Source organism: Schistocerca piceifrons, chromosome X (genome assembly GCF_021461385.2).
Source record: "Schistocerca piceifrons isolate TAMUIC-IGC-003096 chromosome X, iqSchPice1.1, whole genome shotgun sequence".
Taxonomy (NCBI): domain Eukaryota; kingdom Metazoa; phylum Arthropoda; class Insecta; order Orthoptera; family Acrididae; genus Schistocerca; species Schistocerca piceifrons.
The window spans coordinates 545,717,624-545,743,832 of record NC_060149.1 but is presented as its reverse complement, the minus strand read 5'-3'; the positions used below and the strand labels follow the sequence as shown (position 1 = coordinate 545,743,832).

Here is a 26,209-nt window from a genome sequence, read left to right as displayed (position 1 = left end):
TCAGATGTTCAGTGCTGTTGGGGCAAAAGGTCATCACGAACTGAGTGGATGTAAATTGGGACGCATTGTCTGATACCAGGCTGCAGGGTACCCCTCAGTGGCAAAAACCCTCCAAGGGCAAGCATGGTAAAAGGTGTAGTTAACAACGGCATGCCTGTGACAAACAGAAAGTTGATGAAGGCATCCACCACCAGCATGTAGATGTCAATCCTGACCCAAGGGTGGGCAGGGTGGGGCCATGGTGAAAAATACTGAGCTGGGGATGCTTGATTGAGAGAGCAGGCACAGCAGAACCAGCATGCTCATTCAGTGTTGGCATTGATGCTGGGCCAATAAACTTGCTACCTGGTCAGTGCCTTCATGCGCCTCATCCCCAGTGTAATGCATGAAAGGACTTGAGGATGCAGGGCTGGGGCAAGAGTAGAATTAAGACTCTGAAGTGTAAGTCCTCCATGGCCAGTGTTAAAACGCCATGTGTGCTATTGAACTTGAAATGCAATGTGAAATAATTCCAAAAAACTGAGTCAGTCTGGTGGTAAATATGCTCCACCACCCCTTCTGGATTATTAACAAAACCTCGCATGGGACTGGATTGCGGAATGCTGCCAAGGCGATATTACACGCCATCAGTGGGAATTCATCCAATTTTGTGTGCAGCTGTTGTACCAGTGCAAAATAAACAGTATTCTGGCGAATCAGTTCTGTGTTGGGGCAAAGAGGGAGGCAGGACAGGGCATCTGCATTTGTATGTTGGGTGGCGGGACGAAAATGGATTTCGTAAAGTTAACTGCTTAAAAACAAAACCCTGCAGCAGACTCTGTGCCATCTTATTTGGGAACTTAGACTGATTCCTGAACAAGGAAATGGAGGGTATGCGATCAGTCAGCAAGTGAAGTTTGCAGGCTTACAAATATACATGAAACTTCTTGACACCATAAATGATCACTGAAGCCTCCTCCTCAGTCTGGGGATAATTGAGCTGTACAGTGTTTAACATTTTGGAGGTGAAGGCAAGCGGGCACTCTGAACAATCTGACATGGTCGCACATTACTGTGACATCTCTATGACAAAGAATGTGCCTCAGGTAATTCATGCTGAGGGCGAAGAAACAGCTCTTTTCCAATTGGCAGCAGAGTCCATTTTCCAGGTGCTTTTCAAAAAAGGCTGGCAAGATACTTGCGAAGCTCTGCACTCATTGCCCCTATAGCGATAATGTCATCGAAATATACTTCGCTACCCAATTAAAGGGTCACATTTTCGAAACTCCGTCTTACTGTCCCATTACAATGCAGAAGTGTGAAATTTGGCCTGAAGGTGTCTACAACCTTTCTCTTTGATAGTGAAAAAGCGTGGCACCTGCAACTTCACCCTCAGGCTCAGTGATGCTTCAAACAGCAAGGTGTTGACATATGCAAAAAGGGTAAGAGCTCAGAAATTCATGTGATGTGTAATGTGTGTTAATGATATCACATTGGCACCAAATTTTGCTACAATTCTGCCCAATATCACTGTCAACATCGTACATGATGGGAAGGTAGTTATACCTCTTCTTATGTACACATCACCCCTTCCTTTGCAATGGAGGTCAGAACTGCGATGCCCAGATTTAAAATCACGTGGTTTTCTTATGGGTGTCTGTGGATAACATCTGAGGTATATTACTACTCGGAATCAACATGAAAAGGCCTCAGGCGGTGCCATGAAGTATGTCAATGAAACCACCATTCCTTTTGGAATGTTGATTCCCACACATTCCATGTTCGAAAACAACAGTTCACTGTTGTGTCCTGTCCACACGTCTAATTTAGGGTGCCTAGGAAACCTGCTTTCTCGGATCGATAGACAGTTCAAGCAAATCGTATTAACAAAATTTATTACAAAAGGAAATGATTGCAATACTTAACTTTTTGAAATATGAGAAGTGTTGCACTCAATGGGCAACAGACAAATAAGAAATCTCTTCAGTATATGCAACTCATAACATAAGTCACTGCTGTAGATCTCGTAGAACGGCTAGTCTTCCACTGGGCTGTGGCCAGGCAGTGAGGCGCTTATGTCCCCTTCGTGTAGATGGCGCTACTGTCTCGTCATCTTAGGGAGGGGTCGGTCGGCATACTAAGCGTACTATTGGCTGAAGTTGTCTCACTGCCCTCTCTGCTCTAACATTCTTGACATTGAGCCGGAACATTTACTGTGTGATTTCCTACAGGATGATGTTCTTAATCTTTGACACTGCTGACACCCCTCTGGACGAATCTACCCTTCTGTAAGGACATAATGGGCATGCAACCACACTGAACATGATTACATCCCTTTGGAGTGTAGTGCAGCCTCAGTTTGTGTTCTGGCCTACAGGGCAGAACCACTAGGGATCGTTCAAAACCATTTGACAAAACTGGTATGTGATATGAGGTAGCAAAGGGTGTTCATGCATTTTCAGTCCTCCTGTTTCATGCCCTCCTGATGCATATTATGGGCATGGGGGTACGACATTGACACATGCATGAATAGAAGGGCAAAGGGTCCCTCCAAGGCCACCCCAGTTTGGATGCCACCCATGCACTTTATTGGATACTTTAAAAACGTCCTCCTACAGAGACAGACATTCATTGTTTCCTAGGCACCAGTGTGACAGGCACCTATTTCGACACATCTCAGCTGAGTGGTGCTATGACGCTGAACTGGTGCCTGCTGGCCGCATGTGAAACCTATTAAGTGTTGAAAAGGATGCCTTTCATGTCAGCACTTAGGAAATGGTGAATGGCTGTCTCCATACAGGGACATTTTAAAGTGGCCAACAACAAAGCTGTGCAGTTGGTACTGAGGATGTTGCCAACCGGGGGGGGGGGGGGGGGGAGGGGGGGGGGCGGCGGCGGCTGGCTTAGAGGGTCCCTTTACCATTTTATCCACACGTAAATGTTGTACTCCTTGATCACGTCACAGGAGGGCATGAAACAGAAGGGCTGAAAAAATACGAACACCCTTTGCTGCTTTGGATCACATTCAAATTGCATCAAATGGTTTCGAATGATCCTTAGTGATTCTGTCCAGTGCATCAGTGCGGTGTGATCATGTTCAATGGGGTTGCAGGCCCATGGTGTGCTTAGAGAAGTGTTTTATCATCTAGGGGTGTCAGCAGTGTCAAAGGTTGTCAAGAATGTCATCCTGTTGCTCATCATACTGTGAACTGTTGTTTTTGTGTGCAAACTGTGTGGGAATAAATGCCCAAAGAGGAGGGGTGTTTTCATTTATGTCTGTTATGCCACTCTCAGAGAACTTCTTGTGTCTGTTCTGAGTGGAGGTGTGTCTGAAAAGTTTTCCTTGGCCACACATAAGAAAAATCACTTGTTTTCAGCGCTGGGTGTTGCAGTTCAGATCTCCATAGGATATGTATCAAGAGAAGGGGTGAAATGTGGATAAGAGAGGGTGTGATGACTTTCCCTTCAAGTGAGATGCCCACAATGATGTTCGGCAGAATTGTGGTGAAATTTTGTTCCAATGCGGCAGCATTAACCCACATTACACCTCAAATGAACTTCCGAGCTCTGGGCTTTCTTTCACTTGTGTTTATACCCTGCTGTTTGAAGCATCACTGGGCCCAAAGGTGACATTACAGGTCGCCATGCTTTTGCACTGTTACAGAAGAAGGTTTTAGGCACCGCTGAGCCGTATTTCAAACCTCTATGGGCCAATTGGAGACAGTTATGGGGTTTTGAAAAAGTGAAAGTGACTTTGTATTGGTATTGCTCAGTGTAGATGACACTATGCAGAGTACGTTGAATCCTCTGTTGAAACTACTTTTGGAAAATGGTAAGTGCACTTGAAATCTCAAGTGCCTAGCAATTATACCTGCATGAGCTGAACAGTATATTTAATACTAGTAATTGCTCTGAATTCTCATCAAGTGGCAGTTGGAGGAGTATATCCTAAAAATGAATTTTTGTAAACTAGTGGCCCACAGCTAGTTTAGATAACTAATCCTCAGGATAAGGCAGTAGGTATAGATCAATGTTAGACTGTAAGTAAACTGTGGACTTCAAACAACCACGAGTACTTAACAACCCATTCAATGTTTAATGATCACCATAGGCATTGTCCATTGACTTGTGAAAACTGAGGACATAATATCGTGGTCCTGAAGCCACACGAGTTCTGCCTGAACAGTCTCATGAGCTGCAAGTGGAAGCAGGTGAGCTCGACAAAATTTAGGTACTTCCAGAGGCATCAAATAAATGTGACTCTTGAAGTTACACATACATACCAAACATTGGTTCATAAAGCTCCGTATATGACGTGCACAGGGCATCAGGATCGGAGAAAGGAGCTGTGGTTGTCACTAAATTGACTTGGACTTCTATTGTGGGCCCAAAACTGCTAAAACTGTCTAAGCCATTAGTGTTAGTATCAGTACGGGAGCATATGACTAGGAAGGTTTGCATGCATTCAACATTTTTATACTTAGCTGCCAGTGACAGTTCCGCAAGGAGAGGAATGCACCTGTGGCAGTAAGACAGGACATGATATTGTGTCTGTTGCACCAAGGTGAAGCTGGCGGCGTGTGTTCTTGTTCAACAAGATGTGTAGCTGGAACTCTATGGACTGGCTGAATGACATCAAAGCCAAAATGAGTTTCCATGGCAGCAAGGAAATCCTATAGTTCTCCATCCATGACTGTGTACTGCAGCGTAGACCTCATGTTGCTCCTGAGCATGTGGCTGTATGCCACTCATTGACAGATATTGGCCAGGTGACCCATTTGCCGCAGGCCCAGCAGTTTTCTACATGATGCAGGCATCGGCTTCTGTTGTGCTTGCTGCCACATTCCAGACAGGACTGCAGATTCTTTGATGTGCGTGACATCTCACAACCCCAAGGAGGGAGGGTGTTTCTGACCTGCTGAGTGACCAGTGCTTGCAGCAGCGACTAACAACCTAAGTAACTTGAGTATCATTTGTAAGAACCTGCTGAGCTTTCAAAGCAACCTTGAAAGATTTTGCAATTTGAAGTACGTCACCAGAACTAGGATCATATTTAGCTAAAGCTTTTGTAGTGACCTCCCTGTCAGGAGTAAGGTGCACAGTCACACATGGAATCAATGATTCCACAAAGAAAACCTTACAGTTGTGGCACATGAAACTACACTTCCTTGTGAGACCCTGCAAGCCAGCAGCTGATGCTGTACATGCCTGCCCGTGTTGTTTATGATGCTGATTAAGCTGGAGCCTTGCTGGAGCAAGGTGTATCAGCTGACTGTAGTATTCAGTTAACAGGGCACAGAGATCACTGAAAGACAATTCACTGGCATCTGAGAGAGGTTTAATTTTTTGCACCTCTTCTTATAGACAACTATTAGAAGACAAAGGCAAAGAACTATGCTCCCCACCAGAAATGTTATAAGCAAAGCAGTTAAGTTCAAAATGATGATGGTAGACTTCTCAGCTCTTTGACAACTGGTCAAATGCAGTGAATGGCGATGGGAGCATAGCCACGACCACTGACTAATGTATTTGTTGCTGCTGAGGCACGAGCAGGAGAAGAGCAGCCTGTTGCACCTGAGCTGCAAATTGTTGCTCTTGTAGCTGCTGCAGTGACATCTGTTACTGCCAAAGTTCCATGAACGTTGCCGTAAACATGATAGGGTAAGAATTTGTTGCCACTAAAGTGTGCATTCCTTTCACCATTGTGTAATGCATGAACAAACCCAAGGTTGTCTTGAGCGGAGCACTGTATGAAAACTTCGAATGTAAGCTAAAAACTCTGTGTTCAAAGGAGGGTTGAAATCTTAATATCAGCTTGGTGAGATTTAACTGAGCTCACTGCAGCATACTACAGTAGACGGGCCCACAGTCGTTTGCTTAGCTCCATGCTGCTATCAGCTCGGACCATGTGACCCTGTGATTGTGCCTCAGGTGGCATTGGACAGATGCTAACTTATAGTGCCTCAGATCCACTCTCCACATTCTTTCCTGGTGGGGATATTATAAGCGGCAATCAGAAGGTTTCTTTTTGAGGGAAAGTTGTAGCGCATATGCAACACAGTGCACCTCTGTCACCTGTTGAACATCGGTGGTTGTTGAGGATGTCATAATTTATTTGAACATTTGAGACCCCGGGAGAAGCTCAAGTTTTGTGTGTTTCAGTTTTTCTGATGTTATCTGTAGTATGACATTATTGGTATGTTGTGTTGTCAGGCCTCACATTCAAGTTTATGATTTAGATTGTTTACGGTTTACATAATCACACTTCACAAAGTCCATGTTGCTTCCTTCAACTCTTTTTATAATTGAAATACCCATTCAGCTCTCTTTACGTTGTAGTGAACATATTATTTAAACCAAATTGATAAAAAAATTGCTGTTGGGGTTACATAATAGACTTAAAATCATATTGTTTTGCATAATTAATGTTAATAAAATCAGTTTCACTTTGATAATTAGACCTGTGAAATAAAGTTGTAAGTCTATCCCTGTTGGCACTTTCTTGTAGCACTTGCTTGTGTGCATGCATGTTTCTATGGATTGGTCTGTACTGGTGTTTTTGACATTCATAATTTTTTAAATGTATCCTGATTGAAATTTGGTGTAAGAAAAGTGTTACTTCCTGTATCTGTACATGTTGGTCCCAATATTGTAATAATTGTTGAAATTTGCTGATTAGGTGTCAATTTCCACCCATTTTACTAAAAAATCCTGAATGAATTTCTTCTATGGTATTATCAGTGGAGAGGAAATACACAAACATGTTTTTGTGTGTGCAGCGGTCTGTGGCACCTTCCTCCCGTCTGCAGAAAGAACCAGAATGCAACCTTATTAAGGGTGATTTGCCAGCTGGACAGTCAGAAACTGCCTGTTCAGCACCTGCACCAGTGCTTTCGGACACAATAGAGGAGCCCGAAGAGTGTCCTCCGAAGAGACGAACACTACATTCTCTCTTAAGTGTGGAACAAGAGATAGTCCAAATATTGGCAGAAATGCAAATGAAGGTACTGTACTGCTGCTTAAATGTTTTGAATGTAATTACCAAATAACACAAACTCAGTTTGTAGTTGTGATTCTGCTGTTTTGCCTGTAACTTACATGACAACTCAGTTTTCTTCATAGGAATACCAACTGGCTTGAAAAACATGTAGATTAAACCAAAATAAGTACACTGAATGAGAATAATTTGGTGTTGGCTGTTATTACATATAGACATACTATCTATTAGTGACATGTGAAAATTTGTGCCTGATCCGGACTTGAACTCAGATTTCTCTCTTCACAATCAGTCACATTAACCACTTTGACTATCCGTACATGCCTCCTGGACCAGCTCAAACTTCCATATTCCTATATCATTGTATCCTAGTCCCCTACATTCGTAATTTGATGCTCACAGCATTACTCTTTATTCCTGCACCAGTAAGAATGAGTCCAGGAGGTGTGCATGGATAGCCAAAGTGGTTAATGCAGCTGCTTGTGATAAATGGGAAATTTGGGTTCGAGATATTTTCATGTGTTACCAGTTGGTAGTACATCTATACCTAATAAGGCTGAGCCAAAGCATTCACACTCAGCAAATTTATTTCGAACTAATTTGATACAGTCGTTGATCGCTAGTAATGTCAGTCTCTTTCCATCATACAAGTAAGTATTACACACCAAGTTGGGCGAAAAGATAACATCATTTGGTCATGATTTCTCAGATTCTCATTCTCACTAGTGTGGGAATCCAGAGTAATGATGCAAGCATTAAGTAATAAATGTAGGGGACTGCTGTGCAAGGATGTAGTGATATGTGGAAGTTTGGATCAGTCCGAGAGGCATGTGTGGATAGCCAAAATGGTTAAGGCAACCATTCGTGATAAGTGGGAAATCTAGATTTGAGTCCCAGTCTGCACAAATTTTTATGTCCCTAATAGGTCGTATATCGATACCTAATACTGCTGATGCCATGATATTCCCACTGAAGTAATTTATTTCGAAATAGTTTTGTAGAACTGTCAATAGTAATGTCTCTTCTTTCAGACATACAAGTAAGAAGTAGATTAAAACTGAATCAGCTGTAGGAGAATGTCACAGATTTGAAATTCATTAGTGAAAGACTTAAGAATGTAATTGATGAAACTGGAGTCAAAGGAAAGACTCAAAATAAGCTGTGTTCAACATGTAGTTTGTGAACACAATTGGAGAAGTACTTGTAATAGAATTTGCAGATAAAAGTAGATGAGTAAATTATTGCTTTTATAATAGCCATGATTGTGTTCACCAAAGGTGGGTGCCCAACAAATGTAGCAGGAAGGAATCTCCATTGCCACACACATCTGTAGCTAAATGGAAGTGGGCTTCCTGCACATTACCTACAATCTCTTCACAGGGCAGTATCTCTAAAACAAACTCCTTAAGCAACACATGAGAAATAATAATGTCATTTACAATGAAATGAACACCCTTAGCTGCTTACAGGCATTGACATATGCCAAAGGGGTAGGTGAAAATGTGTGCCCCGACCAGGACTCGAACCCGGGATCTCCTACTTACATGGCAGACGCTCTATCCATCTGAGCCACCGAGGACACAGAGGATAGTGCAACTGCAGGGATTTATCTCTGGCACGCCTCCCGTGAAACCCAAATTCTCAACTACATTCATAGTGCCCCCTCCCATTATACTCATTACTCGCAGTGCATTGCTGATTCCCGTAAGAGTTCGGGCACGGAAGAAGAAAATGGTCAAGTGGCTGGTGAGCCTTAACTATATATATACGAAGATGGTATCTGTTCTTTCAGACATGTCCGAAAGAACAGATACCATCTTAGTATATATATAATGTCATTTGTTGAAATGAAACCAAAATATACTCAGGTTTGGAAATCCAGAGAAGGTGTGGCACTGATGTAAAGTCCTGCATCAATGCTACTCTAACACAGTAGATGATTATTAACTAATCTAATTGAAGTTCAGTATGGAGAGAATTTAAATTCAGTTTCTCCATAGACAAACACTTCGAATGTTATCCTGTGAACTATTTGGTGGATGTATCAAACTGTTTTGGGTTTCAGCAGTGTTTGCGGTGACAGATTTAAGTAATGGTTGGGAAATGTCCTATTTCAGTGTCTTATGTGAAAGTACAAAATAGACCACGGTGTGAGTGCTGTCAAGGAGGCGAGTGATCATGCTTTTTGACACTTTCCCGACAATAACTGCTTCAGGGGTTCACAAGTGTCACATCAGATAATGTTGTGAAAGCTGCATAATATTTTAACAAGGCAGCTGCCCATCATCCTCAGGCACTTACTTTTTCGCTGTGGCTCATCAATTTATATGCTGGGTTGCCAGAAAAGCACAGTCACCAAAGGGTGGGGCTATAATGTCATTGTAGACGAATCATAAAGAACGTCAACATCAGGAGCCCCCGCTAGAGAAACAGGCCACTATCATTACACATATGACGCAGGCAAAGCGCAGCTGCAGAATGCAGCCCAGCATGTGCACGGGCAGAGTGTTGGCCCCCAGTTTAAGTTTCCTGACTTTGATTTCCCAGTAAGTGTTGACACATTGAATTTGTTCGACTGTGGGTGACAATGCCTTAGTACTGCCGGTGCTAGTTTGCATGCCTTGCTAACTTTTAATCATGTGCCTCTGTTGACCAGGTTGTTAACTGTATGTATCTCCACTGTTTCTTGGATGATGGAGTTCCAATAGGTGGAGATGGATGAAAGGATCTCTGTATTTCTGTAGTTCTTGCTATGTCCTGTGTCCAGGCAGTGTTCAGTAACAGTAAGCTCTTATGGTTGACCTAATCTGGTGTAACATTTTTGTTCATCACATCTATCTTTAACAGTGCAACACGCCTGGTAATTATACGGTATCGCACACTTGCATATTTTATGTGTTTCTGGTCGCCTTAGACCTAGGTTGTCTTTAGCAGAACCCAACATTATTTGCACTTGCTTTGGAAGGCAGAAGACACACTTAGTTTGATGTTTCTTGAATAGCTTGACAGTTTTAAAGCACATGGCACCAACATAAAGTAGAGAAACTGTCCTCGTGCAGTTCTGTTTCTTCTGGCTGTTTTTGAAGCTTAGTGCATTCTGGTTGACACACATTTCAGATCTGCTTATCAAAGTATCCATTGTGCACAAACAGAGTGAAGATGGCTAAACTCTGCTGATTGGCTCTCTGGATCAGAGATCCCTGTGAACTAGTGTCCGTAATACACTACTATGTTGTGATGGGTGGTAGCAACTTGTAGATATAGGTCAGTGTGATTTGGTTTACAGAACACATAGTGGCCCAAGGAATCACCTTTTTTCTGTTGGCCAAGACATCTAAAAATGAGAACTCTCAATTTTTCTCCTCTACCATTGTGAAGCAAATGCTCAGCTGGAAGGAGCTCAGGTGTTAAGGAAATGAAGGGAATGTTGCTGTCCCATGTGGCCATACCACAAAGGTGTCATCCACATACCTCCAGAAATGTTTAGGTTTCAAAACTACTGACTTAGTGCTTTGTTCTCAGTCTTCCATAAAAAGTTTAGCTACTATGGGAGACACAGGGGGATAACCCATAGCAACAAAATCGAGGTAAGCATATATTTGAAAAGATGTGAGATTTCCTCCTCCAGCTTAGCTCATATGATGAGCAACTGTCTCATTAAAATATTGTTGAGCTCTCACATTATCTGACAAGACGCCTGTGAACCACTGAAGCAAGGAAAAGCAAGTTCTAACTTGACCAGAATAACAAAGTGACTGTCAGTTAGATTTGTTAGTTCAGTTCACATGCGTAATGTGGGCACAGCAGCAACAGCTGTGTAGTTCAGCACTGAATTCCTTTGTATATTTGCTATTACCATTGCAGGATCACAAGAACCTTAACCTTTTTTCTGTTCACATTCACTTTTAGCTGCAGGCTTTATTTTGCATATTATAAAGAAATCAACTCAAAAAAACAAACCACATGACTAAATGAACTGCAACAGTTACATTAGAGACTTTGTCACAAGCAGAGCGATATGCCAATGGTGAACGAAAGAGTAGGTGCGACCAAGTTTGTTCTGTGGTTGAAGGTTGCTATGGTTTGCCCTTTTGTAAACAGCTAGCCATCCATCACTTTGTTATTCTAATCTAAGATAGAAATACTGGTAGACTTCCACATGGAACACATATTGTAATAAATGAGGAAACTGCAACATACTGTAGTTCAGTTAGACTTCCAGTTTGCCAGAATTAAAATAAAGAGTAGTAAACTGGTGTGAACAGTGAACTCTTGAGAATTTATGTTGCTCGCATGTTGTTACAAATGAATCCTAGAAAAATAGGTGTAAATATCTATAAAGTTAGTGCAGAATAATGTTAATCTGGAAAAGGAGTAGGGGAATTTTCAGAAAAATCTTGTAAGCAAACCATTGCAAGCTAGAGGTTACAAGATGAGCTCTTAAGATACAGAAGCACTTCAGTTGAAACTAAAAGTGAAAAAATGCTATTGATAGAGTAAAAGTTGTCTGTTCAGCCAATATTCAAGCTAGACTTTAGTTAGTTTCCACCTTAGTTTGCATCATGACTCATCTCAAACCTTCAGTCACCTGTACCTTTCTTGTACCTTCCCCTCTCCCACCTCATTATTGTAGTGTCAACATGTCTTCCAGAAATAAAGTTAATATGTGTTTGTTTTCAGACATATTGGACTTGAATGTGTTTAGAATGTACCATAATATGCAATAGACCATAATATATTCAATAAATTTGTTTCATCACAGCAATACAGCAATATATATATATTTTTTTTGATGAGTGGCGTTATTTGCGTACACAGTCCTGCCACTTTAATGTGACCACCATCTATGTCTGCCATCAATGTGCAATAACAACTCACTCACGACAGGTGGCAACACTAGAAGTCGAGGGATGTGGGAAACAATACAGACACTGCTGTAATGCATACATGGAGTGATTTATCTGAATTCCAAAAGGGCATGATTTTTGGCTTTTGAGCCATGGGTGGAAGCTTTTTGAAATGCCTAAGTTCGTAAACTGTTTGTGCGCTCACATGGTTAAAGTATGCTGTGCATAGCAAAATGGTACTGTGCAAAACTGCCACCAAGCCAACTGTGGTGCACCACGGGCTGTAGAGGACAGGGGTGAACAGCAACAATGGAGATGTGTATGTGTGAATAGATGTGCAACTGATGAGCAGCTAACTGCTCAGATGAACCAAACGGCTACCAACAGTGTCTCTTCTAATGACCATTCAATGAATGCTACTGTGTTTGGAACTCCACAGCAGGCGCCTGGTTCATGCACTCTTGATGACTACTGTTCATTGCCAACTAAAGCTGCAATTTGCACACCAGTACAGCAACTGGATGTCCACTGAGTGGCAACAGGAGACCTTTTCAGATAAATCACATTTATGCTCCATTGGACAGATGGCTGTTGGCATGTATGGCATGAAACATCTCAAAGCAAACACCATGCAACAGTTGTCAGAGGGATCCAGGGCAGAGGAGGGGGCATCACATTCTGGAGAATGTTTTCGTGGCATTCCCTGAGTTATTTTGTCATTATGGAGGGACAGTGGCTCAGTACAAGTATGCATCTATTCTCAGGGCCCATGTCCACCCAGCATGCAGTTTGTTTTTCCTCGGCATGATGGCATCTAGCAGCAGGGCAATTCAACATGTCACCTACCTCACAGTGTACATGCTTGATTTGAAGATCATCAGGATGAGTTTGCCATACTTTCGAGGTCACCAAACACCCTAGGTTTAAACCCAATTGAGAATATGTGGGACCACCTTGCTTGGGCTATATGTGCCATGGATCCTCAGCTGAGAAACCTAGCATAGCTGGCCATGTCACTGGAGTTGGCATGGCTCCATGCCCCTGTCAGTACCTTCCAGAGTCTCGTTCTCTCACTTCTTGCATGTCTCATTGTGGTCCATGCTGCAAAAGGTGGTTATTTGGGCTCCTGACAGGTGGTCACATTAATATGACTACAGTGTAATTGTTAGGTGTTCAGCATTGAGTGTTCTGAATATCAAACATATTTCCTTTTTCTGCTGTATGAGAAATGAAAAGATTTGAGCTTATGTGTGGGTACTGTGGTGCGTCCGTTTTCTCAAAGATGGATATTAAATGTGTAGTGATTGTTTTGGCTTTTGTTTATATGTTCTTTGTACCTTGTGTCTTCATTTCTAGTTTATGTTCTGTCCAGAAGCTGATTTTTACTTTAGTATTTCAAGATGTGTTACTTATTTTTGAGAAATATTTCCCATGTATCGTAGTGAAATGAATTTTTATGTCTTCTTTCTTCCTACTAATGTGAATGTTGTTTGCTAATGTTTCTTTCTACATTTGGCCATAATTTTCTTTCTGTGTTTTATCAATTATAGTCAGATTGTAGCCATCATTTGCTACTTCAGCTTTAATTGGATCTAATTCTGTCTTCATATATTCTTCAGCAAGGGGAGCTCTAATCGTGTGATCTATCATATCGTGAAAATACACTGTTTTATGTGCTAGTGGGTGACAGTATGAGTTACTACTGGTATTTTTGTGTCTGTAATCTGATTGGTTACATCCAATATAATTTTAATTGTATATTTTTTGGTATGTGTATATTATTGTTTAAGCAATTCATTTAGTTCTTCTTTTAGTAACTAAGTATGCTGGGCTATTTATGTAATTTACTAAGGTATAATAGGAATACCATTTTGGTGTATTTTCAATTGTGCTCTCAGTTTCGGTACTTCTGGGTTCATAACTACGCAACTGCTCATTTCCTTAGTAGGAAGTAAAAAAAATCACATTTTCTAACTGCTTGTTTAATAATTCTCTGAAATTTGTTTGTTGGTTTTTTGTGCAATCTCACAGTGTCATTTACTCTGAAAAATTCTTTTCTTCTTAAAAAAAAATGGAGTCATCTTTATACATAACTACAGTTGTATTGCTTTTGTTGCTACTGCATTATGTTATTGTAATTTATTGATTGTGTGTTTCTAAGTTAGTAATTTCATTTCATCATTATTATTAATATCATTTCTTTACTTTCTCAGATGTTAAGTCTGGTTAAAAATGGAAAGTGACGCGGACCTTGATCAAGCGTCACTTCCTTTTAACTGTACGGTATATGTTATATTGCATTTAGGAACTTTCGGGTTATTGAACATGTATCAATAATTACGGATTTCTGTAGTTGTGTATATAAGTTTGGATGTAGCTGTATTGCATTGATAAACTGGTGGATATTGTGTGGTATGACTCCTGTAGTTGGTAGTATAATTGGTATAAAGTCAACTTTATCCTGATGCCACATGTCCTTTACTTCCTCAGCCAGTTGGATGTATTTTTCAATTTTTTCTCCTGTTTTCTTTTGTATATTTGTTGTACTGGGTATGGATATTTTGATTAGTTGTGTTAATTTCTTCTTTTTATTGGTGAGTGTGATGTCAGGTTTGTTATGTGGTGTTGTTTTATCTGTTATAATGGTTCTGTTCCAGTATAATTTGTATTCATCATTCTCCAGTACATTTTGTGGTGCATACTTGTATGTGGGAACGTGTTGTTTTATTAGTTTATGTTGTATGGCAAGTTGTTGATGTATTATTTTTGCTACAGTGTCATGTCTTCTAGTGTATTCTGTATTTGCAAGTATTGTACATCCGCTTGTGATGTGATCTACTGTTTCTATTTGTTGTTTGCAAAGTCTGCATTTATCTGTTGTGGTATTGGGATCTTTAATAATATGCTTGCTGTAATATCTGGTGTTTATTGTTTGATCCTGTATTGCAATCATGAATCCTTCTGTCTCACTGTATATATTGCCTTTTCTTAGCCATGTGTTGGATGCATCTTGATCGATGTGTGGCTGTGTTAGATGATACGGGTGCTTGCCATGTAGTGTTTTCTTTTTCCAATTTACTTTCTTCATATCTGTTGATGTTATGTGATCTAAAGGGTTGTAGAAGTGGTTATGAAGTTGCAGTGGTGTAGCCGATGTATTTATATGAGTGATTGCTTTGTGTATTTTGCTAGTTTCTGCTCGTTCTAGAAAGAATTTTCTTAAATTGTCTACCTGTCCATAATGTAGGTTTTTTATGTCGATGAAACCCCTTCCTCCTTCCTTTCTGCTTAATGTGAATCTTTCTGTTGCTGAATGTATGTGATGTATTCTATATTTGTGGCATTGTGATCGTGTAAGTGTAATTGAGTGCTTCTAGGTCTGTGTTACTCCATTTCACTACTCCAAATGAGTAGGTCAATATTGGTATAGCATAAGTATTTATAGCTTTTGTCTTGTTTCTTGCTGTCAATTCTGTTTTCAGTATTTTTGTTAGTCTTTGTCTATATTTTTCTTTTAGTTCTTCTTTAATATTTGTGTTATCTATTCCTATTTTTTGTCTGTATCCTAGATATTTATAGGCATCTGTTTTTTCCATCGCTTCTATGCAGTCGCTGTGGTTATCCAATATGAAATCTTCTTGTTTAGTGTGTTTTCCCTTGACTATGCTATTTTTCTTGCATTTGTCTGTTCCAAAAGCCATATTTATATCATTGCTGAATACTTCTGTTATCTTTAGTAATTGGTTGAGTTGTTGATTTGTTGCTGCCAGTAGTTTTAGATCATCCATGTATAGCAAATGTGTGATTTTGTGTGGGTATGTTCCAGTAATATTGTATCCATAATTTGTATTATTTAGCATGTTGGATAGTGGGTTCAGAGCAAGACAGAACCAGAAAGGACTTAGTGAGTCTCCTTGGTGTATTCCACGCTTAATCTGTATTGGCTGTGATGTGATATTATTTGAATTTGTTTGGATATTAAGTGTGGTTTTCCAATTTTTCATTACTATGTTTAGGAACTGTATCAATTTAGGATCTACTTTGTATATTTCCAATATTTGTAGTAACCATGAGTGGGGTACACTATCAAAAGCTTTTTGGTAATCAATGTATGCGTAGTGCAGCGACCTTTGTTTAGTTTTAGCTTGATATGTCACCTCTGCATCTATTGTCAGTTGCTCTTTACATCCTCTTGCTCCTTTGCAACAGCCTTTTTGTTCTTCATTTATAATTTTGTTCTGTGTTGTATGTGTCATTAATTTCTGTGTAATGACTGAAGTTAATATTTTGTATATTGTTGGTAGGCATGTTATGGGGCGGTATTTTGCTGGGTTTGCTGTGTCTGCTTGATCTTTAGGTTTCAGATAAGTTATTCCATGTGTAAATGTATCAGGGAATGTGTATGGGTCTGCAATGTAACTGTTAAATAATTTAGTTAGATGTGAATGTGTTGAGGTGAACTTCTTTAGCCAGAAATTTGCTATTTTATCTTTTCCAGGGGCTTTAAAATTGTGAGTAGAATTAATTGCTTGGGTGACTTCATGTTGCAAAATTATCACTTCAGGCATTTGTGGTATCATCTTGTATGTGTCGCTTTCTGCTTGTATCCACCGTGCATGCCTGTTATGTTGTACCGGGTTTGACCATATGTTGCTCCAGAAGTGTTCCATGTTTGTTATGTTTGGTGGATTGTCTATTTTAATGTGTGTGTTATCTATTGTCTGGTAAAATCTCTTTTGGTTTGTGTTGAATGTTTGGTTTTGTTTCCTTTTATTTTCACTTTTTTTTATCTTCTAAGTCTTTTAGGCAATGCTTGTAATTTCTGCTTCTTTTCATCTAATTGCTCTATCGCTTCTTGTTGTGAGATTTTACCTAACCTTTTTCTTTTTTTTCTGACATTTCATTTCTTATAAATTGTGTTAGCTGTCCGATGTCTTTTCTCAATTTTTCTATTCTGATCTGTAGCCTGTGTTGCCATGCTGGTTTTGTGGGGTTCTTCTGTGTCTTGGTTGGTTCTGATCTCTGCCTAGTGTGTATATTTAGTGTAGTGAGTGCTCCTATATAAACCAGTAGTTGTAACTCTTCCATAGTTGTGTTTTCATTTATTTTGTTGTGTATGATTGTGTTGATAGTTTTTATTGTTGTTTCGACTTGTGGGTTATTTGGCAGTCTATGCAAGAATGGTCTAATGTCTGTATTTGTGTCTTTGTATTCTATATATGTCAGCTGAAATTTTTCTTCTATATCTAACATGTGTGTCACTTCGTGTTCTATTTGTGTTTGTTCTGGTGGCTGTCTTAAGATTTGGTTTTCCTCCGATTGTTTAATTGATGCGTGTTGTTCTTTGTTTGTTTGCTCTGGGATGTTTGAGTCCATTACTGTATTTTCTTCTTCTTCTGATTGCACATTATTTTGTTCCAGTATCTGTTGTACTTGTTGTTTGATGTTTTCTAATTCTGACTGGGGTATCCTGTTATTTTTGATTATTACACGGATCTGATCAGCTAGTCGTTGTTCTGTTAAAAATTTTAATTCTGGGTATCTGGTAATAAATGTTGTGTATACTTGTGATCGGAATCCAGTTGTGTTGGTTGCTTGGTAATAACAGAACGTGAGGTGTCGATTAACTTGATCTGACCGTCTCATCCTCTGTCTTTGTTTTCCTTATTATTATTATTATTATTATTATTATTATTATTATTATTATTTTAAAAGTTTTATTTTTCTGTACTTGCTTATTAATTCAACCTGCATATTTCGTGATTATGTGGTTCTGTTTCACTATTGGAAATTTTGCTGTATCTAATCTGACTTTGCAATGGGCAATTATGGGTTTAATATTATCATTATATGTAGGAATTATATTGCAGCTTAGTCCTTTATGCACTTATTCTAAATCGTTACTGTCAAAATTTTTGTGAATATTATTGGCCAGTCTTTCATAAAACTTAACATTTGACTTGGGTTTGTCTTTCTCTTGGATTTATTTATTTTGTCAGTCAGAGCAGTAAGCTTCCTGACGTGTTTTTGCCTGACCACATCAGTTTCTCTATATGCATATTTGGACAGTGTATTCACTATTAAATCAAAATGAGTATGAAGTAAATTTCTCCTAATTTCACATATGCTAAGTAAAGCAATTTTCTCAAAAAGTCTTTATATTTGTATTTTTCACTACTTTTTTTTCTCAGCTGCTATTGTTAACTTTTTTAAACACATTTTGCCATGGTAGTAGTTGCTGTAATATAATATTGCAGTGACACTGGCAAATATTTTCTTAGATCACTTATAAAATAAAATTTTTAGAGAAAAAAAATTCAGTGGGGAGATCAAGTCACTTATTACTGACATTATGTTCTTGTTACACTTTTTCTGTTTAATTGAAATAGTGACAAAAATGAATTTCATAAAAAAAAGAGCAACATGCACAGCAGCCTCAAATTTACCACCAGATAAAAAAATTCGTATGTATAAAAATAGCTGATAATAAATAGTGTCCATAAGTTTGGCATATTTCAGAACCCAACCTCAGGTGACTGTATAATATGTAACTCATCAGTTCACCCACTAACATGTAAAACAGCATATTTTCACACTATGATAGATTGCTTGATTAGAGAAAATTTGAAGACAGAATTAAATACAATTAAAACTGTATTGCAAATAATGGCTACAATGTGACTACAGTTGATAAAATATATGGAAAGAAAATTAGGGCCAAATGTGCAAATTAATATCAGGAAGTAACATTTTCGAAAGTAGAAAGAAGAAAATAAAATTCATTACACTACCATATATGGGGAACATTTTTCAAAAATTAGTAACACATTTCATAATAATAATGTTAAAATTAGTTTCTGCATAGAGAGTAAACTAAGAATGGAAGTAATACACTGAACAGACAAAGTTAAAAAAACGATCATTCATCATATAAAAAATGAAATGCATTAACCGTGACATGTTCTGTGTCAGAGAAATAGGGCTAGAATTGACTACAAGGTACAAAGAGCATATAAACAAAAGCAAAATCAATGTTTCCACATGTAGTATGCATCTTCTAGAAGATGGACACACACAGAAATAGACACAATTACTAATCCTCTCATTCTTCATGTAGCTGAAAAAGGGAGCTATGTGAGCATCTATCACAAAATAGAAAGCTTTGCACATTTGCCAAAAAATTCAAATAATGTCTTAAATGAACAAACAGATCTCAGAAATAAGAAATTTATTGAGAACTTCAACAAAGTTCTTATGGGTGTCACATAAGTCAGAACAAAAGACAATCCTAAATTTCGAATATGATATAAATTAGTTTTAATCAAAAATGTAAATGTAATAGCAAACCATATTTCATACACATAAATCAATGATTTAAAAACAATGCATGAAATATGACAAAACAAAAGTGCATCATATTTGAAAAATTACATTTGAGATGTTACAAGTTAAAAAAAAAACTATATATACACTTATGTGCCAAAGAAATTGGTATAGGCATGCATGTTCAAATACAGGGGTATGTAAATAGGTAGAATATGGTGCTGCTGTCAGCAACGCCTATATAAGACAAGTGTCTGATGCAGTAATTATATCTGTTACTGCTGCTACAATGGCAGGTTATCAAGATTTAAGTGTGTTTGAACGTGATACTTTAGTCGGCACACAAGCGGTGGGGCACAGCATCTCTGAGATAGCGACAAAGTGTGGATTTTCCCATAAGGCCATTTCACGAGTTTACCGTGAATACCAGGAATCTGGTAAAATGTTAAATCTCCGACATTGCTACATCCGGAAAAATATCCTGCAAGAACAGGACCAGCTACAACTGAAGAGAATCATTCAATGGGACATAAGTGCAACCCTTCCACAAATTGCTGCAGATTTCACTGCTAGGCCATCAGCAAGTGTCAGCGTGCGAACCATTCAATGAAACATCGTCGACATGGGCTTTCAGAGCCAGATGTCCACTTCTGTACCCTTGATGACTGCACGACACAAAGCTTTATGCATCACCTGGGCCCATCAACACCGACATTGGACTGTTGACGGCAGGAAACATGTTGCCTGTTCGGTCAAGTCTCGTTCCAAATTGTATTGAGTGGATGGACGTGTACAGGTATGGAGACAACCTCAGGAATCCATGGATCCTGCATGCCAACCAGGGGACTGTTCAAGCTGGTGGAGGCTCTGTAATAGTGTGGGGCGTGAGCAGTTCGAGTGATATGGGAGCCCTGATACGTCTAGATAGGATTCTGATATGTCTAGATAGGATCCTGACAGGTGACATGAATTTAAGCGTCCTGTCTGATCACCTGCATCCATTCATGCCCATTGTGTATTGCGCAGGACAGTGTGACGCCCCACACATCCAGAATTGCTACAGAGTGGCTCCAGGAACACTCTCTTGAGTTGAAACTTTTCCGCTGGCCAACAAAGTCCCCATACTTGAACTTTATTGACCATATCTGGGATGCCTTGCAACATATTGTTCATAAGAGATCTCCACCCCCTCATACTCTTTGCAGATTTACGGACAGCCCTGCAGGATTCATGGCGTCAATTCCCTTCAGTGCTACTTCAGACATTAGTCGAGTCCATGCTGCATCATGTTGCGGCAGTTCTGTGTCCTTGCAGGGCCCCACACAATATTAGGCAGGCACACCAGTATCTGTGGCTTTCCAGAGAGAGAGAGAGAGAGAGAGAGAGAGAGAGAGAGAGAGAGAGAGAGAGAGAGAGTGAGTGAGTGAGTGTGTGGGTGTTTTTTTTTTTTTGTGTGTGTGTGTGTGTGTGTGTGTGTGTGTGTGTGTGTGTGTGTGTGTGTGGGGGGGGGGGGGGGGGGGGGGTGCGCACACACTGCTTGAGAATTTGCCATCGCTGAAAACCAGTAACAGTAAATATAATGCATAAAAGGGCCTCTGGTGGATTAGTACTACGTTTGTATGCATTTCATACAATTTCTTGTGGCTGCAGAACAGCATACAAAAGAAACATTCTTTTCATTTATTTTATAAATTAATTTCTTTTTTGTGACAGAAATTAAATAATTTGTGTGTGTGACTGGTACCATGACCAAATTGCCTTGGCTTGGATGGTTCCACATGGCAATTCAAATTTAAAGTAATTAATAATGACTTTGTGATAATTTCATACACTAATTAACAGAGGCCTGCGAACATGTGGCCATCTGGGTGATCAGTACATGGATTTGGTGTGCAAGGAAAAGAGCACAAATACATTTTTCTAACATTGGCAGAAGTTGCTGAAGAAGACCAATGTTTCCTCACCTTATGACATAAGTGAATGAGCACTTGGTTGTGGCAGGGTGTATGTCATGTGCTTGTGCACAGCTATGCGGATATCATGCTCTCACATTCACTTGCACATAGGGTGTGAATTTGTAGTGTGCTCATGTGTGATGCACTTTGCTTCCATCCAGAGTTGGGCACATTTATTTATTATTTGTGACTAACAACTAAAGATATTTATTTGAAATATTATTAAATTACACTGATAAAAGTATTTATTACTTATCTGCGAATTAAAAAAATGTTATGAATAATAGATATTCTTGAAATCCAATTACATTTATTGCTCCAATTCTTTGTCATTTATCATACACTTTTATTTTTTATCGCTTTTAAATTTAGTTTTCAAAAAACCTCATTTTTACAAACATCTCATCAGAAATCTTTTTTGATTTTCAAATAGTTGCCTCTGTGACACACTAAACAAAATATGTTCTGTACATGTAAAGAGAATATCGGTGCATTATAAATCCTGAAATCATGGGTAATGATACAAGACTTTCAAATCACAGTTGTCTTCAACAAAACTTGAGAAATCATCAACTCTGCTGCAGTTTTCTGCAAATTATTCATTCTGATTCAACGTTACCTTCACCTCTCAAGTCACGTTCAAAATAAAATCATCTTTTTATGACAGAACATCATTTGAAACCCGTGACCCAGTTTCTTCACCATTTCTTTGGCTATTGTGTGTCTGTATTTTGTTGGGAGCCTCCCTAGGTCTTGGACAGCAATGCTGGTGCTCTATTTGCATATATATTGTGGGTAAGACATTGCTGCAATATTTACAGTTGGTGTAGATATATGGAAAAAGTCTTCCAATTATCTCTTGACACTTAAAAAGAAAAAGGTGCAAGTGTGCTGCAATATTATGAATCTGCATAGATGCACGTTGCATTGAAAAACTATTCCATCATCTACTGGAAAGCATACTTAGAGTTAATCCCAAAACTTTTTCAAATGACTTTGGATGTTCATCAGCATTCCATGAACATTTTAGTAGAGTTTAGATTATAAGTCTATTGATATTAATCGTTAGCAGCCAGCGAGTTCTTGCAGGGTTCACTCATTTTTTAGCACTACAAACATCAACAGATTGCATAATTATGAGGACGTGCTGAAATGGAATGCTTTCACATTTTTTGTGTAAAAACTCCTTAAGTTTTTAAAATAAAACACACTTTATTAACATTCTGCAACTTTATACTTCATGTCTACATATTTCTTCCTTTAGTTAGTTTGATGACAAACACATTTCTCTGAAGGAAAGACCAGGTTGTTGATACCGTCACTGTGGAATGTCTGACTTTGTTAACGGGTTCATGACCTCCCCTCTTCTTAATTTGTTGATATGGTCAGTGTTGAATATTTGAAATTGTTGTCAGAGCCATAACCTCACCTCTGCTTGCACCACTTCATCATGATCAAAGTGAAGCTCTTGAAGGTGTTCTTTAAGTTTTGGAAACAGATGAAAATTGGGTGGGACTAAATTGGGAAGCTGGATGGCAGTGAACTCACGGTTTTGGAGTTGCAGATGTCACAGAGCTCATGTGTGGCGTGGCATTGTGATGCTGAAGGAGAGGGTGCTCCATGTGTTGAAATCGAAACTCGATTACAGCACACTGTTTCTTGCACATCAACATAGTTCTGTTACACACCACCTTGTTACATGCTAAAGTTTAGTGCCTTCTAGCAGCAGAGGGCTGTGAATATGTAGACATGAAGAATAAAGATATAGAAAGTTAATAACATATGTTTTATTTAAAAAGCTTTAAGAGTTTTCACAAAAAAATTTGGAGGAATTACTTTTCAACATGCCCTTGTATATCAAGGATGCACCCATATTAGATGTGTTAGCACTCTAAGTATAGTGTTGGAAGTTAAGAGATTTTGTTGATTGCATTCTTTAGCTGCTTATGTAGAGTACTTGTGCATGTTAACAGGGGGAGGGGGGGAACTGGAAGATAGAGACACAATCGAATGGGTCTATGTCGGTAGTGTAACTGCTGAAACTGTCCGCCTATAAGTAATATTAAGTTTCATTTGTTGTGTTGTAAATCACATAGAGCCATGCTCAACCCAAAGGTTGGATTGAACACTGCAGTGGTACACTGGGCATGATGGTGTGCCCTTGATTTCCTCACACCGCTGAACTGACTTATACAGCTAGTTAGAGAGAGAGAGAGACCTACATTTCAGCATCTACTCCAAAACATGGTGCATGCAACTTGGCTTGACATTTTTGTCATTGTTTACGGTGAAAGAAGTGATAAGTAATGGAGAAAATAGGGCAACCTATAGAGGATCAAACCCAAAACCTTGAATTTCACCCACTGAGCCACAGAGGTACATTTCTGTACAAACCATTAATAAGCTATTTATCAAATAGAAGCTGCAGTGAGCCAAGGGAACAAACACTAGTCCTAGAATTCAGTACCCAAAGTAAACAAAGAAAATACAGTGGCTTACATTATTAATGATTTAAATTACAAATAATTTATTCATAAATAAATTTGTTTGAATTATCTACATATTTGAATAATGACCTAGTTAGAAATATATTCGAATAAGGACCATCTCTGCTTATCACTACACCTTGTGCATTCTTCCTCTCTCTGGTCATTGCAGTTAATGCTATCAACTGTAATTAGTCTTATTAATTAATGTGCTTGATTTACTCATGAGAGCCTCCAGTGTAGCTGGATTGAAATTAGTTTTTGCTAATTTTGAACAAACCAGACAATTACAATTATTTGTCATGCTTGTCAATGTAAATCTTTCAGTTTGTTCTCTTCAAAATATTTCTCAACAGCAGAGCGATTATGGCTGGAGACTGAGTGTGAGCGTTATTTCATCAGCTTTCATTCATGAAAATTTGCAGTTACACAGCTAAATTGATGACCTTCCGAAACATTCAATATTGAATTCTCACTTTATGTTTCATTATACGCAATCATACTCATTTGCTGTGATAATAACTGATGAATCTCAGGCATAAAGCATGCTTGCCAGGCCAGTTAGTGTCACTACATTGTGACAAAGCTGTATAGTGTCTATGTTTCCCCAGCAGCTTTCAAGGCTATGCACCTGTTGCCTCCACGTTCAGTGAGTGAGTGCTGCATGATACCAAATGAAGCTGTATGATACCAACTGAGGAGACTACTGAGTATGAGCTTACATGTATGAAGTGAATGATGGGCAGTGAGTGTTACTCATGCAGTTTTGCCACGCAGATGCAGTGCCCTACTAATTAAGCTGTAGATTCTTTGGTTGGTTTATATTCAGAGTTACCAGTATCTTAAAATTCGCTGGGAGGTAGCTGCTACTAATCTTTAATACTCATGTCAAGCAATTTGCCACATTGTTTAAGGCAGCTGACTCACATTTGATGGGGTTCTTATTTTCCTCCAGCTATTCAGATGTACGTTCTATAGTGCCTTTTAATTTTTCGAGTATATGTTGTATGGTTTCTAGCAAATGATTGTGCCTGATTTTCTTCCCTGTCATTGTCTGCTAGGAGCTTTTATTACTGAGCTTCTTAGTGATGAGACATTAATACGAACAGAAAAAAATATTTTATTTCCAGTTTATGTGTTATATCCCTCCAGTTTGCTTTTATTTTTTGCCTATTTCAGAGTTATTTTTGGTCAATTTTTGTGTTATTTTCTGCCTATTCTTGCTTTATGTTGCCAATTTTGGTATAAGTTTGTGATGGCTAATTTTGGAAGTACTGTATGTTCCTATTTTTGCCTTATTTCTTTTCAATGTTACATTGAAAATTAAAACAAACCTACTAGTTACATTATATTTATTGACATCACATCACGTTTATTTATGTTATTAAAAATGAAGCAATTTGTATTAAAATCACTAAATCTAATCAGTTAAAAATGTTGGTAATCATACACTGTTGAAAGTTTTCGAAACAAAGCACTGGCATAACTTCAAAGTTCTCTTTCGAGACTTTGTGCCTTTAAACTGTCAATACTTCACTATAGTGTGAAAGCAGCTGTCCAAAGTCAAAATTTGAACTTCAGAGACAAACTACCTTCAGCACAGTACTGACATTGGACAATATCCACATATCCTGCTGGCATGGAAATTTGCTTTTCCACTAAATTATAAGGGATGTGTATCCACCAGAATGTCTTTACATGGCTGAGCCCTACCTTTCTAGGTATGCATATCTGTTTGACATAGCAGCATTAATAGAGCTCATTGTTGAAGAGCCCTTTGTTGAAGCAAGAACCTAGAACTGTGAACACAGACTTAATACATGAATCTGTGTCCATAAGAGTTGTTAGTGTAATTTGCAGGTGCAACCCAATGCATTTCAGCATTCCCTCCATCTCTTCCTGAAGTATTTGTCCCAATACAGTAAATGTTTTAACAGTCAACATCACATTTCCCAATATTTTTGTGAAACAAATCATGCCAAGAACAATACAGTTTGGGAGATCTTTAATGTTGTGCATCAGTTATACTGCATGTTTTTGTAGTTCAAAAGTATACTATGGCCCCACAAACACACAAATCACACCATACCCACTTGGTTTACTTGTCAGCCAGTCACAGCTCAGGACACATGATGTCACGCAGATGTGTTTCTGGTGGTAGAACATAACACTGGGAATATTCATTTCAGTGTTTGTTCAATGTTATTTTGTTCTATTTATCAATGAAGTCTGTGGTGACAGCATGATCTGTTACCTAGGCTAGTCCTTATGACAGGTCGAAAGCAAATATAGTTTTGTTTATGTGATGATAACCAATATTGTGGAATAAAGTTTACGCTGACTGACTGCAATCCCAAAATCTCTTCAAAGAATATTATTTCCTTGTCAAGAAATCAAGTTATGACTCATCAGCTAAGCTAACGGGCTTAAATTAACTGAGGCATGCTGTTTCAGTTTATATTGTATACAGCATGATGTCAAATTAATTTTATCAGCTAAATACACATTGGGTCAAAATAAAGATGCATGTTTCTTGATTTATAGTTTGCATTTATTGCCACAGAACCTAGTCAGTGAACCCAGTCCTTGTGTGTCATCTCCAACAATTTCAGTTGCAAAAAA

General features: G+C 38.8%; 1 protein-coding gene across 1 annotated transcript in view; it reads left to right on the top strand.

The window, feature by feature from the left end:
- The window catches only part of LOC124721781, a 524,867-nt gene that overhangs the window by 125,483 nt on the left and 373,175 nt on the right, over positions 1 to 26,209 (top strand). Inside the window, exon 3 of the mRNA XM_047246895.1 lies at positions 6,759 to 6,983. Coding sequence (XP_047102851.1) covers positions 6,759 to 6,983 — 225 coding nt within the window. The remainder of the gene's footprint in view (positions 1 to 6,758; positions 6,984 to 26,209) is intronic.